The sequence below is a fragment of the Leopardus geoffroyi genome, chromosome C1 (genome assembly GCF_018350155.1).
Source record: "Leopardus geoffroyi isolate Oge1 chromosome C1, O.geoffroyi_Oge1_pat1.0, whole genome shotgun sequence".
Lineage (NCBI taxonomy): Eukaryota > Metazoa > Chordata > Mammalia > Carnivora > Felidae > Leopardus > Leopardus geoffroyi.
Window position 1 is genome coordinate 58,101,189 of NC_059328.1, and position 17,700 is coordinate 58,118,888.

Consider the following 17,700-nt stretch of genomic DNA (forward strand, 5'->3'; position numbering starts at 1 on the left):
TTTATTTTTATTTAAATTTTAGTGAGTTAAGCATTTGAGTTTCTATTTCTTAGATACACACAGAGTCGGCTCCTTTTTTTCTGGAAGATCTAGAAAATGGTACATCAGAGGACTTTACTCATTAATCTTTATTTAGTATGTCTTTTCAAAAGATTTAATTAGCACTTTGAGTTGGACTTACATCTCTAATTCACAACAAAAAAAGGTATGAACATAGAAGAATAAAAAATTTAACTATTCTTGAATATTAACATTTATATATTTGATTATATTATATAATTATCACATATTATCATATAATTATTACAGCATATAATTATATATAGTATATTAATATATTATGCATCACGTAATATCAGATCATGTCATTATATAAATCATATCATGTAACACTTCTGCTTAAAAAGCCCTAGTGGCTTTGAAATTTCTGGAATTATATATATCCTGGCCCCTGCCAGTCTCTTTCGCTTTCCTTCCACTATTCTTTCTCTAGTCATGCTGAACCTGTTGTTGTTACAGCTTTATTGATATAATTTACACACCTTGAAGTTCACCTGTTTCAAGTGTACAAGTCAGTGGGTTTCCTATGTTTATAAAATTGTGCAACCATCACCATAATGTAATTTTTAAACATTTTCATCATTCCAAAAAGAAACTTTGTACCCATTAACAGTCACTTTCCATACGGCCTCCCCTTCATTTCCTCCCAGCCCTAGACAATCACTCATCTACTTTGTGTCTCTATACATTTCCCTACCCTGGGTATTTAATGTAAGTGAGATCATACAATATGTGGGAGTTTTGTGACTGACTAATTTCAATTAGCATAATGTGCTAAGTGTAGAATGTATTACTAATTCATCCCTTTTTGTATTGCCAAATGATATTCCATTACATGGATACACCACAAATTATCCATCAGTTCATGGACATTTAGATTATTTTCACTTTGGGGCCGTTATAAATAATATTGCTAAGAACATTCATTTCTAAGTCTGTGTGTGGATGTATGTTTTCATTTTGGGGGGGGCAGTTACTTAGGAATAAAATTGCTCAGTTTCACAAAATGGTAATTGTCATTTTGAGAAGTTTCTAAACTCTTGTGTATAGTGGCTACCACAAACTACATTCCCACCAGCAATGAATGAGTATTCTAATTTCTCCACTTTCTCACTATTATTTATTATATTTATATGTATATTTATTACATATATGATATATTATATATGATGATTATTATATATAAAATAAAAAATATAGATATATCTATCTTTTTATTATAGCTACACTCTGAAATAGTATGTCATTATGATTTCAGTATACATTTCTTTAATGACTAATGATGTTGAGTGTCTTTTCATGCATTTATTAGCCATTCATATGTCTTCTCTGAATAAATGTCTATTAAAATTCTTTGACCATTTTTAATTAGGTTATTTGGCTCTTTCAATTCCTGAACTGTAAGGGTTGTCCATATAATCTGGATATAAGACCCTAATCATATATATGATTTGCAAATATTTTCTCCCATTCTGTGGGTTGTCTTTTCATTTTCTTGGTGGTCTCCTTTGGAGCACCAAAGTTTTTAATTTTTATAAAGTCAATCATATCTTTTATCACATTGGGCTTCATATCTAAGAAATCATTGCCTAATTGAAGATCATGGAGATTTACTCTTAGAGTTTTATAGTTTTAGCTCTGACATTTCAGTCTCTGGATTTAGTTTGAGTTAATTTTTGCATGTGGTGTGAGGTAAGGGTAAAAATCATTATTTTGTACGTGGATATCCCATTGTATGGGATAATGGTACATTGTCTCTGTGCCATTTTTTGAAAATACTATTCTTTTCTCACTGAATCACCTTGGACCTTTTGTTGAAAATCAGCTGACCATAAATAGTAGGTTTTGTTTCTGGACTCCCAATTTTATCCTTGTGCCATCTTGTTGTTTCTTGATTTTATAAATACCCATCTGTCTTTAGGGCATTTAAAATAACTGAGTTGGAGGCTGGCAGTTTTGCCATTTTTCTTTTTGTTTGTTGCTTCATCTTTTACATTATTCATACTTCTGCTAAAATGTCACTTGGGCATTTGAAATGTAATTTCTTGGCTGTTCTACCTAAAATAGCTCCGCACTCCTGTTCCATCACTCTCTACTACCTTCCCTGCTTTATTTTTCTCACAGCTCATCTCACTATCCAAAATTGTTTATTGTTTACATGCTTACTATCTGTCTTCCCCACTAGAATGTAAGTTCCATGAGGGTAAGGATATTTCTTCTGTCTGACAAGATACCTGGCACTTAGTAGGAAATCAATAACTATTTGTGGAATAAAGGCATGAATCATGATTTCTACAATTTTTATTTTCAAAGCTATAATGGTTTTACCAAGCAGGTAATTTATTAATTGAAGCATTCCTTTGAATAACTAGCATACTTACTAATAGCTGATCACATGTTTTAAGAAGGAACCATTATATACTTTTGACAATGCATATTTGAAAGTATCTTTTGTCACACATCATATTTCTAGGGGATATGGTGCTTTGTTTTAGGCCTACATAACATGATCCGTCGAAAGCATATAGGCTGAGAATAGGAAAGTGGGTGATTATTCAAAGAGAAATTAAGGTTATAGCTACCAGAATTAGGATGAATGGATCTTGAGCAGCAAAAGCAATAGGTATCCATTGAAAGCTTTTATACATACTGCTAGGAAAGAGAATGGTAATTAGAACATATCATAGTAAACCGGTTCTTACAACATCACCAAATATCCTTCTGTAATGCAACTCCCTAAACCTGAATGACACCTCCCAACACACACACACACACACACACACACACACACACACGTGTTGTTTTTATGTCATGTGTATACACAAGTGCTACCATTTCCTTTGTTCTTGGCACTAGGTTGTAGAGCATTGCAAGGCCAAATCAGATTACAACCTTCTAGAGATTATAGACTATGACCTCACAGGGCCTCACTGCCACATTAACAATTCATTTTATCATAAACATCTCTAAATTAAGACCCGATATTTTAATTAGAGCAAAATTGACAGAGACCCAGACGCATCAAGTGATGGAAGCAGCCTTTAAAAGAAGCAAATACACCCTTGACTTCCAGGCTGATGTTTATATTTTCAGCCAGAAATTTAATTCATTGATATCAATATATTAATAGAAAATTGAAATGCTATTTTCATTAAATAAGCTATTTATTAGCCTCTTAGTTCTGACCTTTTGCTAGAAAACCACGTTTCTGCTTTGATAATCCTCTTTCGTTTCAGACTGCTTCTTGGCTGTGAGGTATCGTCTCGTCTTACATTTTATGACCCTGTTACCAGGCAGGTGGAACTCCTTATATTTGAGATGATACTCTCTCTGACATGCTTTATGGGACACAACCGTCACAACACAGCCTATTAGCCATACCACAGCATGCCCAAGGGCAGTCTAGCTTCAGATCAAAATTTATGGCTGTTTGTCACATTTATAAAACCACAGTGTCATCTTTATTATTTCTATTATTAAAAAATTTATTGAGGCAGTTCTTCATATAGTTGGCACATATGAAATTTGTTTCCCTTAGATTTTTAGTGCCTTCCAGATTGACAATAATATAAAATAGATACAGTTGGTACATTGAAAGAGAACGACTGGAAAGTACTCTCAGCAATTTACTTTGTAAATAAAATGTGTTGCATATGTTTCCTTTCAGGTTTTATAGTGGCCTGGGGAAAGCCAAAAGTGTATATACCTTCCACATAGTTCATTGTACAATATAAAATGTTCACATGAGAAAGATGTAACCCAAATCTCAAATAATTTAATTGGAAATGCACAGATATATGGGAAAACACAAAGATAAAATGTTTAAATTATATTAGTTTCTTTCTTCCTATTTTCTAATTAACCACTAATAACAAAAAAGGACTACAAGGTAAACCGGTATATTGAATAAAGCAAAAATATTCCTTCAAGCTACATCAAGCTATTATATGTTCATATCCACAGATGGTGAGCCATATAAATACAAAGCTATTATAAACTGTAGTTGCTAATACCCTATGATAACTAGTTTTAACAAATCTAGCTCAATTAGAGGAAAAGTTATAATTAAACATATCTTTAAAATAAAAATATGGGAAAGTACTTATGGTAATTGCAGTTACCCATAATTTAGAAACTATTCATTAAAGACTCTACCATAAAAATCACATTAGTGGATAGTTCTTTGCCCTTGTGTTGCAAGTGAACTCTGTAATAGTTTAACATTATATTTATTATTATGAAATACGATAGTAAATTAAGGGTAGTCTCGTTAAACAGCCAAACCTAATTAATCCAGTTCCCAGCAACTCATAATATATGCTAATTAAGCCAGGCACAGTACTCAAGTTTGCCTTGATCTATCTAAGAGGTAGAGATTAAAGATACCTTGAAAATAAAAATATAGAGAGCATTTGGGCATGTGCATTTGTACATAAGCAAATCAATGGGCTAAGCAGGATTGCTAGGGAAAATAGTAAGCTACTTAAGAAAGCAAACATTTCCAATCATCTTTAGGAACTTTCCCAGTATATATTTATATAAATACAAAATATATGCTAATGTATTTCTTTAGGTTTTCTTCTTAATTCCTTATTAATCTTTTGCTTCCCAATCTCTAGTAACACTTGGTTCACCTAGTTCCAGCACTTGTTCTGTGCTTAGAAGTTATAATAAAAGTGTGGGTTTTTTTCTTTCTTTCTTTATGTAACCAAAGTGTATGCTACCTCTGGGGTCCCAAGTCTTTCAATCACCTAGGGTCACTCCATCCCACTTTTCATGAAAAATTAGCTTTTTCACCATGGTCCTCATACATATCCTAGCTCAGAATCATCAAGAATTCCTAGGTTTGCTATAATTCCTCTAGGTCATTCATGGCAATGATTTTCCTTCTGCTGGGTTCTTGATCTACATTTTGCATACACTCTTACAATAGCTAACATCTTTACTACAGCCTTAGCATGATTTGGACCTATTCCTGGTGCCATCTTTTCCCCATAGGTCTCAAAGCACAAGGCTCTTGTGTTTAACAGACTTTCATTTGGGCTTAGGAAGATAATAAAGCACAGAATACTAGAAGATTATCCTTCACGTTCCTAAATACTCATCGACTATTGCCTATCACCGTTTCTCCATATCCTTGACCTCTTTCTTTTCCAGTGTCCTCTGTCTTCCAAGGGCTCTAACTGTCCCTCCAGGAGCTGGTGCCAAACCCAAAATATTTATTACTGAGTATTTCATTCTTCCTCTGTTCCACATACACTCAGACTATGGTCAAAAGTTCTACTCTTTTCCAAAATAAAAGCCCTATATTTCTAAACAATAGAACCATCTACCAAGGAGATGAATTGAACTACTCTCCTGGAAAGTAGTGGCAACTTAATTAAATAACCATATTTTCCCCAAATGTACACTTGCAAATTTTCTTTCACTTATTCATACAGTCTCTTCTAAATTGATCAGAATATATGTGGATTTAAAGTAGGTAACTGAAATAATGCACAATCTTGTTATTGTTATAAATCCTAATTTTTAAAAACTGTTTGTCAAAATGTATTCCTACACATAGTAATGAGTAAATTCTTACTAATATCTGCTTTACCAGGTAATTTCAAGCTAGTTTCAATGATAACTTATGCCTATAGGAGCACTAAATAGTTTGTCTTTTCTGTACTAAGTTAATATAGGCTAACCCTGACAACTTAAGTGAAATGTGAATCTCTCTACTGTGATGCAGTTATTTGAAGATATTTAGCCTTGATATATAGTTGATCACTTTTTTTTTTATATCTTTTTTACATAGTTTTGTGTGAGAATAGAAAAGAATCCTGGCCTTGGATTTAGTATCAGTGGTGGAATTAGCGGACAAGGAAATCCATTTAAACCTTCTGACAAGGTAAGAAGTGAATTTCTTATTGACAGTTTTAATTAGGAAAACACTGTCTTCTACCAAAGAAAAAAAAATGTCAGAAAAAACCTACTGGGCTTTAATAAACTAGCTAATTATTAATCCAATTACGCACTTTTTCAGCACAAGGGAAACGGAATTCACTGCAGTGCTTGACAAATCCTAAGAATAGGGAGAAAATTAAGCATTCTCTTTGAAAGAAAAGGTTTTTTGTTTTTTTGTGTTTTGTTTTGCTTACATTTGTATATATTTTCAAAGAAAACTATACAGGCAATTTATAACAAGTTGTTTCCAAAAGTTTACTTGTAGATCACTTATTTGGGAAAATGTTTTCTCATAGTAACAGAATGATTAAATAATGCTTCATGGCCAGGGCCAGCTGACTGAAATCTCTTTAAGTTATCATGGTCATAATGTATTTCACTAATAGAAGTATGGACTGAAAGACCACCGAAAATAAATATTCTGTGGGAAAATTAAAGTTAGCCATGGCAGAAAAATCAGGGCCTCCTCTTATGCTTAGCCCTGTTTGTCACACCATGAGTAAAAGTTCACCACTGCCTCAATGCTGAACACCGAACATGCTGTCCAAATTCATATCTGGCCTGTATGATCCCTTTGTGGACCTGGACCACCTGATTTTTTTTTATTTTGGAAAAGTTACCCTGAGCTACCCTGCTGGCATCAGAGTTTAATGCTCTCAACTTTGAATCAATCAGTAATTATAATTATATTATAATTGATGATAATTGAAACTATTTGCTTTTGACCTCATCAAATTTAATTGCATTTAAGTGGCTTAAAACTTTAGGATGATGAAAACAGACAGAAATTAGATATGAATGAAACTTCCACAAGGTCTCGGTTTACCTCTGAGTCACAACCCGGGACAGATTCTTTCCACTTATCACTATTATTTAAAAAAAAAACAAAAAAACAAAAAAACAAAAAAACCATACGTCAATTTCTGATCCTAAAACCTGCTTCTGAAAAACCATGGATGCCCCTGCTCTGGAGATTTCTATAGCCTGAAACAGGATTTTATCTCTTAATTTCCTCTACTTCTTTCATCTTCTTGTTTTCAAATATTGTTTGTGCCCTTCTTTGTTTCCTTTCTGGAGAAGAAGAGAGGAAGAGGTAGACTATAAGGTAGAATTATTCACACCCAACATATTAAGATGGAAGGGACTATAAAGAATTCCCCAGTGGCTATAGATAAGCGTTCCTTTGGTCAACTGGTTGGAGCAGCTATTCATATGTAAGTAATGTATATGAGGCAGCCTTATGTAATTAGGGGAATGCCAGTGAGAAATGTCTGTGCATCATTAACTACTGCCTTTCTATTTTGAAATGATGTTGAGGATAACCATTGATATAGAACTAAAATACTCATGGTTTAGCAGGACCAAGTGTTTATTTAATTTTGATAAATTATCAATATATCTTAAGACAAAAAAATTATGAAAGTTCACAGTTATCAGAAACATATGGTGGTATTTTTAAAAACTCAAATCATTATGTTTTATTCATCTTAACCCTTCTCTTTGCCTCTGGTTTCACATCTTCTCCCTAAATTCTTCCGATGAGAAGTTAATAATCTTATCATTCTTAAGACAGTTAAAATCCAAAAGACATGTTTTTCACTCCTTTCTCAAGAGCATGTACATTTTTTATTATATTTTTGGAAGGTAAAGGGTAATAAATGTTTTTAAATTAAGGATGAACAGATTGCTAAGTAGTCAAGAGGTCTGAATGCTGTTGATTTTCTGCTGTGATTTTCAAGTGAAAGAGACAGTAAATGTGAGACTTTAAAATTATTCCTGTAATTCTTTCACTGTGACAAATATGAACACTTTATAACTATTAATTTAATTTCACATTTATGACATTTTGATGTCTCTAGTGAGACTGAACTATTTCTATGACATTATAATGTGCTCTTGTGGTTAAATACAACGGATATAAAGCTTGAATTGATACTGTGTCCACTGAAAGATTTCCCCTAAAAAGCACTTTTATTCACCTGATTCCTCTCTAAAACACTTCAGAATCTGAAAAGTGAATCTCTATTATTGCAAAATTGGTGGGAGTAATTAAAACTTCCAAATCTGCAGAAGACTGTCAAGACTGCTCTTGATTTATTGACCACTTTTGATGTCACACCAAACATATGGTGGATATTTAGTTAGAAGTGTCCAGAGGATCGGGGCGCCTGGGTGGCGCAGTCGGTTAAGCGTCCGACTTCAGCCAGGTCACGATCTCGCGGTCCGTGAGTTCGAGCCCCGCGTCAGGCTCTGGGCTGATGGCTCAGAGCCTGGAGCCTGTTTCCGATTCTGTGTCTCCCTCTCTCTCTGCCCCTCCCCTGTTCATGCTCTGTCTCTCTCTGTCCCAAAAATAAATAAACGTTGATTTAAAAAAAAAAAAAAAAAAAAAAAAAAGAAGTGTCCAGAGGATCAAAGATATTGGCTCTGACAATTATTACAAGAATTTAGTTCGCTCACAGGGAAAGGGATTAATCTCTTGGAAATTCAGTTGCATCTCTTTAGCCCCATGTCCCATTCTTATAGTGGTTGCATAAAATTTAGAGTAGAACCCAATGCCTAAATTAAACTAAACTATACTAAGCTAAACTAAACTTAAACTAAACTAAACTAAAAATGCCAAACAGTAAGAAAATGAAAATGAACTTTAAAAATACTCCTCTCTTCACTGCTGAAAAACAGACTGTTTTTTCATCAGGTGGCTAATTTACAGCTGAGGGTGAGGAGAACCAAATTAAACAGATGCTTAAATTCAACAGATACTACCTGAGTCAGGGTGGATGCTTTGTAAGGAGTCCTAGTCAAAGTTAAGCAAAAGCTTAAACTTTAATATGATACATATTCACTTTCAATAAACAACTCATGGATTAGAAATATTCTCCAGGGGCGCTTGGGTGGCTCAGTCAGTTGAGCGTCTGACTTCGGCTCCAGTCATGATCTTGCAGTCAGTGAATTCAAGCCCCGTATCAGGCTCTGTGCTGACAGTTCAGAGCCTGGAGCCTGCTTCAGATTCTGTGTCTCCCTCTCTCTCTGTGCCTCACTCACGCTCTGTCTTTCTCTGTCTCTCAAAGATGAATAAATGTTAAAAATAATAATAATAATAATAATAAAATAAAAATTTTATTAACAAAAAGAAATATTCTCCAAAGCACACTGTATTATTTTACTTACTGTTGATGAATGAATGTATGACTGTCTTGTAATGACACTCAAAATTCTAAATATCCAAGATGCCTGGATGTCTTCAAGGCATTGAGAACTTTCTGTATAAAGTAGCCAGTAGATTTGTTCCATTCTCTTCATTATGATTAATGGGAACCACTGTTTCAGCCAAATATCAAGGTCTATTGTGAGACAGGATCCAAACGGATTGCCTATATATAGCCAGATAAGGAAAGCATGAAGTGTGAAGTAATCATCCCAAAACTCTGGAAGTATGAGAATAGGGCAAGAGTGAACTGTGTTGTTCAGTCTGGTAGAAGTTCCAATTTAAATTCTGGGGTTGCATGAGTTTATGCAGAAAATACCTAAGACATTCCAAAAGCTAACTGAGGTTTTAGGGGGAATTCAGGATTAATCCAGATATGGGGACTATTTTGTACTGGACTTTGAGAGCTTCAGACAGCACCTGGTCTTATAAACTTAACTCCTCTCAAAGAGCGCAAGGTAGTCCTAATCAAATATAGTCTCCTGGGGCTAAATGGATGGAGTACTGTTAGTCCTACAGCTTGTGTCATTGTCAGAACAAGGTTTAATAACTGAACAGACCAATTCACTTATCATGGAGTTCATTATTTTGGGCTCACTGCCAGGTGAAAAATGCTTTTACATACTTGGAAAGAGAAAACCAGATGAAAATGGCCCTATATAATGCTTGCCTCTGTCCTCCCAGTAAGTGGATGGAAGCCATGATCTGGTCTCTTATCATAGAGAAACATTGCTGTCAGGATAGCCATATGCTGCAGAGAGATGAAAGATTTTGATCTAACAAATCTGATGATAATAATAAAAGGAATAAGAATAATAGCCTTTAATTGAGTATCTACAATGTACTGGTCACTCTGTTAGGCTCTTTATGTACATGCACTTATCTGATCTTCCTAACAACTTGTGTTAGTTGAGTATTATTATCTGTCATTTTGCTGAGGCCCAGAGGTGTTAATTAACTTGTCCAAGGTCATTTGGGTAATATGTGGCAGACAAGATTTGAACACAAATTGATCTGACTCCAAATCCTTTTCTCTTAATAAGCACTATGATGCATGCCACACTCTGCAAATGCCACTTAGCAGAAGAGCCATATGACAAATTTATACCCTGTAGAGTTGAGACTAATATGATATTCTAATATTGAAAGTATTACAAAATCCTTTAATTAGTCAAGTCTAGATATTTGCTTCAACAAGTCCTTGGAAGTCAGCATGTATTCTCCATTGAACCTAGATAATTAGAAGCAGACTGTACACAGTGGATTGCTAAGCAATTATATAACTTTTGCACTAAGGTATCATTAGAGTGGTGATTCTGCCAGTGGAACAAACCACAATAATCTCTGCCTATTTTTAAATGTACATGGGATAATAACTCATGATGCAAAATTCAAATAATTGACCAATACAGTTTCCACTGGATGTTGTTAGAAAGAAGAGAATGGATTAATGGATGACTGATACTGTATTGTTGTAGTGATTTCGTAAGTCAGCCCAAGACTCTGTAGATGAGTGAATTTTAAATGATGCGTTCACATAGTTCATCATTCAGAGACTGCTATCCCTCCTTGCCTTATTTAAGGAGGAAGGATTAAGCTCCTAAAGTTTAAAGATATTAAAGAAAACTCTTAGTCACTTTTTCTATATGTTCTAAAAGTATAGTACTGAACAGTCCCACGAACAATCATCTAGTCATAGTGTCAAAATGAAAGCTATATTATGGATATCCTCGAAATACTTGATATCAGGAAATACACATAAAGTTTAAAGATATTAAAGAAAACTCTTAGTCACTTTTTCTGTATATTCTAAAAGTATAGTACTGAACAGTCCCATGAACAATCATCTAGTCATAGTATCAAAATGAAAGCTATATTGTGGATATCCTCAAAATGCTTGATATCAGGAAATACACATACTGGGGCACTGGGACCAAAGAATCACTTATTCTCCACCATTTTATCATAATACCCACATTCAATTGATGCCATAGAGTCCACCCATATTTCCACGGATTTGGGCAATCTGTATGTAGACACAGAAATGAAAAAATGAAAAATTTAAAAATGCCTTAATTGGTCTACAGTACAGGTGAAGTCCCAAGCCCAAGAAAAATATTGTAAACATGGCAAATGTGAAATATAATTGCCAAGAAACCCTAAATAAATGTTCTGGAATTTCAGAATAAGTTATTATATTCTATCCTACGTCACTTCTAAAAGATTGACTCCAGATGCCAAAACAGCCTGCAACAGGACTCAACTTTACACTCTTCCTTCAACACCTAGAAAAACAATGGGATTTTTTCTTTGTGTGGAGATGAGTACTACATCAAATGAAAGTTTTTATATGATAAATATTAAGAGAAGATGTATTCTATGAGCAGAATCAAAGCATTTACTTGATACCTTTACTCAGGAATAATAATACTCAGAGGCACACTGGGCAGTGGCAAGTTAGAAAATGCACAAGAATAATTTTCCAGGTTTGCTTAGATTCATGGCATTGGGTAATTGGTAAACAAAAAGATTCAAAAGATACGTTCTTGGCCTATGAAAAAGGTACATGCCATATGTCTATTTCTTGTCATGTATTCTTCACAGATATAAAAATCAAGAATAGCAAACACATTTGTCTAGAACTCCACATAGCATGTGATTTATATTTGCTACATAAATATTAGACTGCATATAAAGGGGCACCTGAGTGGCTCGGTTGGTTAAGCGTCCAACTTCGGCTCAGGTCATGATCTTGCGGTTTGTGAGTTTAAGCCCCACATCAGGCTTGCTGATATCAGCCTGTCAGTGCAGAGCCTGCTTTGGAACCTCTGTCCTCATCTCTCTGCCCGTCCCTTGCATGTGCTCTCCCCCCAAAAAATAAAATAAAATAAAATAAAATAAAATAAAATAAAATAAAATAGAATAAAACAAAACATAATACATTCTTGGTTTCAAATGTGTGCAACTGCAAAGCCCTTTTTCTTTAACGTACACTTTCTAAAAAGTTACACAGATAACAAATGAAAACATTAACATATATAATTTCAAATAATATAGCAATATCAAGAGACAAGAAAAACAAAAACAAATACAAAAACCTTCCTTGTCACTCCACGCTATACTGTCAATGCACAGCCTTGGCCACTTCATCAGTCAGTGTGTCAGGAATTTACAACTGTATGCCTTCCAGACATTTACCACTGGCCTTTTTGACCTCCTGAGTTCACTGCCATCTCTGAACAACACTTCTAGCAAGGTCTAACTATACAACGATGTGTTAGCCATTATATAAAGCCAAATTAAGTCTAACAGAATCATAGTTTGACTGAATATAGCTTACAAAATAATTTTTCACTTAAAAAATGTTATTTTAGCATAAATGACAGAAAAAGTTTTCACTGAATTCTTCACTTCTCACTTCATTATTTTGAAATGGACAGATAGTGTCAAAATTATACCATCGAAGGGGCTTTGAGGAAGTCTGCAGTGATGATAATCAGAAAGCTGATTACCGATACTATTTTAGGAATTGCTTCAAAGAAGAATCCACAGGCACCTACAGTAACCTACTCCTATTTTTAATAGTTTCTACTATTTTATGCCATATGGGAAGCTGGAAATAGAAGCCACAAGAGGTCCTGACAGAATCAGTAAACTGTAGGAAGCTCAGCAACCCAAATATTCAGTAGCAGTTGAGGTGGTTTATTAAATATAGACTTTAAAGAATTCATAAAAGAAAAGAAATGAAAACATGTTTTTATTTTTTCCAAAGAGGCAAAATCTGCAAACACAGTGTGTAAAGGAGTGTCATGATTTGTCTTTAAGAGAAAATATGAAAATCAGATGAGAGAAAACTTTTTTAAGCTCAGGAATTTCACCAAGAAATAAGCAGGAAGCAAAGGTACTTTCAGTCACCATGGACAGACAGCCCAGAGATGTTTCACTGTTAGTTAATAATTGGAATACTGGAACAATTAATAAATGGAAAATTAGGGGTGCCAGGGTGGCTCGGTCAGTTGGGCGACCAAGTTTGGCTCAGGTCATGATCTCACAGCTCATGAGTTCGAGCCCCACGTCAGGCTCTGTGCTGACAGCTCAGAGCCTTGGAACCTGCTTCGGATTCTGTGTCTCCCTCTCTCTCTCTCTGTCCCTCCCCTGCTCACACACTGTCTCTCTGAAAAATAAAAACTAAAAAAAAATTTTTAAAGAGTAAAATTATAATTATAAGGTAATTAAAGCCAAATATAATTTTAACCCATATATTCAGAAAAGAATACTTCATGATGATCAGCATCAAACCATAAAAAGATTCTAGTAGTTAATTTGTCATTTCTTAAGGAATCTCAAGTAAAGGGGAATAAATAAGTTATTTTGGATGCTTTTAGCAAATCAGAAAAGCAGTATCTTGAAAAATATATATATATATGGCTATAATATAAATACGTATATTATGTATATATATGTTATTTGGCTATTAAGCATATATATTTAGAATATATACTTATATACCATCTATAGTGGTATTTATGTATATTTAGTATATATAATACAGATTTTTAAAAAAATTTTGGCTACTAAACAAACCCTTAAAATGACCTCAAAGAAGGATACAAGTCTAAAGAGCAAACAATGTGTAGTTCTTCCTCTCCATTATAGTGCCACCAGGATGTTTGTAATCATGTAGTTAATTTCTATTGGTTTTACCAGTCTCTGTGTTGCTCCAATGAATTATTAGTAATTTTTTTACAAATGAAGTCAAGTGATTTCCTTGTTAATGTTTATTTAAAAACTTGTGAAAAGGAGTTTGGTGTTCCTTTAAACATCTGTGCAGAATATTTTTGTGAAATTTTTAGTGGACTTTGGTCAGTTGTAGCATATTTATATCTGTTTTTTTGAGGCTCAAGTTTTCTAGGCTTCTAAACAATGATTTCTGTTTATCTTTTATGGATTTTATATTTCATTGTTTTGTTGACGTAAGTTCATTCGTACACTGAAGCATCATATTCAGCTGCTAATGCCTCTTTTTCTTCCTCTCACCCTTCCCACTCTCCTTCAGTTTCTAATGACCATGGTATACATTTCTTGTCTTGGTACATATAGATTCCTCAGTTGTTAAGGTAGCAAACTGCTCAAAGCCAAAGATTTGATACTCAGCAGTTAGTCTTAAAATATTTTATGATCACATTCTTGATTCATACTGAGGAAAACTATTGATAATAATACCTTTATCCTTGATGTGGCACGTCTTCCACTAATCACAGGGGTTAAATTTAGTCTATTTTATATGTGTAATGCTGTTTCTATGAGCCACATCCCAGCTTCATATTAACTTGGTCCAACCCATGAAAAAAAAATTATTTGCCCTTTTTTTGCAAAAAAAAACAAAAACAAAAAAACTTTAAAAGCTATTGAATCTATAGCTGTGTTTGTTCTGAGTCACTTTTTCCTCCAAAAATACTTTTTGAACTATCTTAAGTATATGAGAGCATAAAATACTATATTCTATAATATTTAACCAAGGTGTTCTGAATTGTAATGGTAATAGTATGCAATTTTTATTTGAGATATGGCCTTCCTAGAAACCAATTTCTTACTGTCAGCTAGAGCCAAGATTTTTCAGAATTTTAAAGAAAAACATATTTCATAAATTGAAGTTACAGTTCCCTTAAGACAAGTTCTATTTTGGGGTCTACATTTACAATCGCTGAGACTGTCACAGTCATTCACCTTCATCATTAAAAAGCCATATAAAGTTCCTTTCTCCTCTAAAGTTAGAACGTTCAATGTTCACCTTGTAGACTAACTTTCTGAGTCCATTAAAGTTTATGTCCAGAGGTATATAGACTAGGTAACCAGTAAGACAAGGTCTGATTTTAACTCCATGAAGAACTTCCCATACTCGCGACTTTTCAAAATTACTTGTGAAAAGTAAAACTTTTTTAAAAACCCATTCTGGGTACTTTTAGAAAAAAAAAAACGATTTATGACTTCCACAAAGAGTGATTTTTAAAAAAATGGGGAAGAAAAATGAAACGGCAACAGGTTCACCTATTAGTAGCATCTGGCCAGCCCTCTCTAGATTAGCTCTGGTTCAAACCTGTGGGGGTCCCTCTGTGATGCATGAGTCCAGGGAGGCTGTGTCTGACTCAAGCACACCCAGATATTGGTGTCTGAGGAAAGCAAACATATATTCTTCAGAAAGGGCTGCAGCACATATTTGGTGGCTCTGTTGTGAGATGCTGTCTAGAGGGGAAAGTCATTATGCTGGTCAGGAGATGTTACACATTAGAACAACACACTCAGAAATGCCATAAGCCAGTAACTAGACTCTAACAGCTGTTACTACAAAGAGCTAACACTCCTGACTTGGAGCTATGAAAGGAAGCAGCACCTGAAAGTTACTAAGAACCATCGGAAAGCCCTCTAGTTGGCACCCATGTCCACTACTGAGAGTGGACAATAATTAGAGCCATTATCACTGAGAGCCACCACTAGGAAACCACAGATGAGATAGCAGAGACTTCCCAGTTCTCTTCCTGTCCTCTTCTCTAAACAGGAGATGCAAATCCTTTTATCTGATGGGCATTCAAGAGAAAGATAACAAATGTTGGCCTTTTAATATACTCCCAATTGAGGGTAAAGAAGAATTTTCAGACAATCAATCTAGTACAATTATAGACTCAGAAACTCTCAATATGGGTTTTACTGGCTATAAAGACCTTGGATTGTAGCTCAGATTTCAGACTTTCAATAATTATAATAACATTTATTGATGCTACACTGAGTGCCATGCACTATTCTAAGTATGTTTGCATGAATTTACTCAATCTAATAACTATGAGGTATGTGCCATTACCATGCCCATTTTACTGATGAGGAAAAGTTAAGTACACAAAAGTTAATTAACTTGCCCAAAGTCACCAATTAATGAATGGTAAACATAGGCTAACTCTAGAGCTATGCTCTTACTCACTTCTTACACTATGGGGAAGGCAGAAAAAAAAAATGGCCCCCTAAAGATAGCCACATCCTAATTCCTAGAACCTGTAAATATGTTACATTACATGGCAAAAGGACTTTGCAGGTGAGTTTAAATTCTGGACCTTGAGGTAAGGAGATTATCCTGGATCCAGGTGGGCCCAGTCTAATCATGTAGGTGAGAGAATCTTCCTTGGCTGTGGTCAGAGGGACATATGAACATAGATAAATGGTCAGAGAGATGAACAATTGCTGACTTTGAGGATGGAAACCGGGACAGTGTGCCAAGAAATGTGTTCATTTACTAGAAGCTGGAAAAGGCAAGGAAACAGCTTCTCCCCTAGATATTCCAGAAAATAATGCAGTTGTGCCAAAACCTTTGTCTTAGCCCCATTAAGACCTGTTTTGGACTTCTAACCTACAGAGCTGTAAGATAATAAAATTGTGATATTTTAAGCCACTAAGTTTGTGTTAACTTGACAGCAGCAGCAAAAATACTAATATATACAACCTTGTTGAAAAAGAGTTAGTGAGGCATTTTCCTTCCTTGGGCAAAATTGTCTTGCTATAACCTTAGGTATATAGGTTGTTTCACTTGTTTTGAATGTATTACATGATAGTTTGTCCCACATTTATCATTCAACCAAATATTACAAGAAGCTAAACATACTTGGGGCACCCAGGTGGCTCAGTCAGTTAAGAGTCCAACTCTTGGGGCGCCTGGGTGGCGCAGTCGGTTAAGCGTCCGACTTCAGCCAGGTCACGATTTCGCGGTCCGTGAGTTCGAGCCCCGCGTCGGGCTCTGGGCTGACGGCTCGGAGCCTGGAGCCTGTTTCCGATTCTGTGTCTCCCTCTCTCTCTGCCCCTCCCCCGTTCATGCTCTGTCTCTCTCTGTCCCAAAAATAAATAAACATTTAAAAAGTTTAAAAAAAAAAAAAAAGAGTCCAACTCTTGATTTCAACTAAGTTTCATTGAGTCCGAACCCATGTGGGGCTCTGCGCTAACAGTACAGAGCCTACATGGGATTCTCTCTCTCTCTCCTCTCTCTCTACATTCCCCCCTCGGCTTGCACTCTCTGCCTCTATCAAAATGAATAAATAAACTAAAAAAAAAAAAAAAGAAAAGAAAAGAAACTGGACATACTTTAAATCTTGCAGCAGAGTTATAAAATAGATAATGCCATGATATGGATCTTTGATAAGTACATGATGGTTTTTTACCAAACAGTAGGAAGTTATTACTCTAACATTTAGAATACAAATAGTTTGATTCCTTACCAAATTCTATCAGTGCCAAAGTATTCTTTGAAGTCTCAGATAAAATGAATTTGTTGAAAAGATGAATGACACATTACTATAATGAGATTTCCCAAAACTGCATTAAAGTCATCAATATTCATCATAGCAGAGGCCACAAAATGGGTTCAGAGTTATTTTTTTTTTCCTATGGCTGTATTTATGTACATAAATAGAGTGAAAAATCAGGGCACTGGCCTTTGCAGGCAATCT

At 34.8% G+C, this 17,700-nt stretch overlaps 1 protein-coding gene across 9 annotated transcripts in view; it reads left to right on the forward strand.

The window, feature by feature from the left end:
- LRRC7 (leucine rich repeat containing 7) overlaps positions 1-17,700 on the forward strand; it is a 552,029-nt gene that overhangs the window by 513,925 nt on the left and 20,404 nt on the right. For all 9 annotated transcript variants that reach the window (XM_045477806.1, XM_045477810.1, XM_045477813.1 and 6 more), the window contains one exon: positions 5,861-5,953. In XM_045477806.1, coding sequence (XP_045333762.1) covers positions 5,861-5,953 — 93 coding nt within the window. The remainder of the gene's footprint in view (positions 1-5,860; positions 5,954-17,700) is intronic.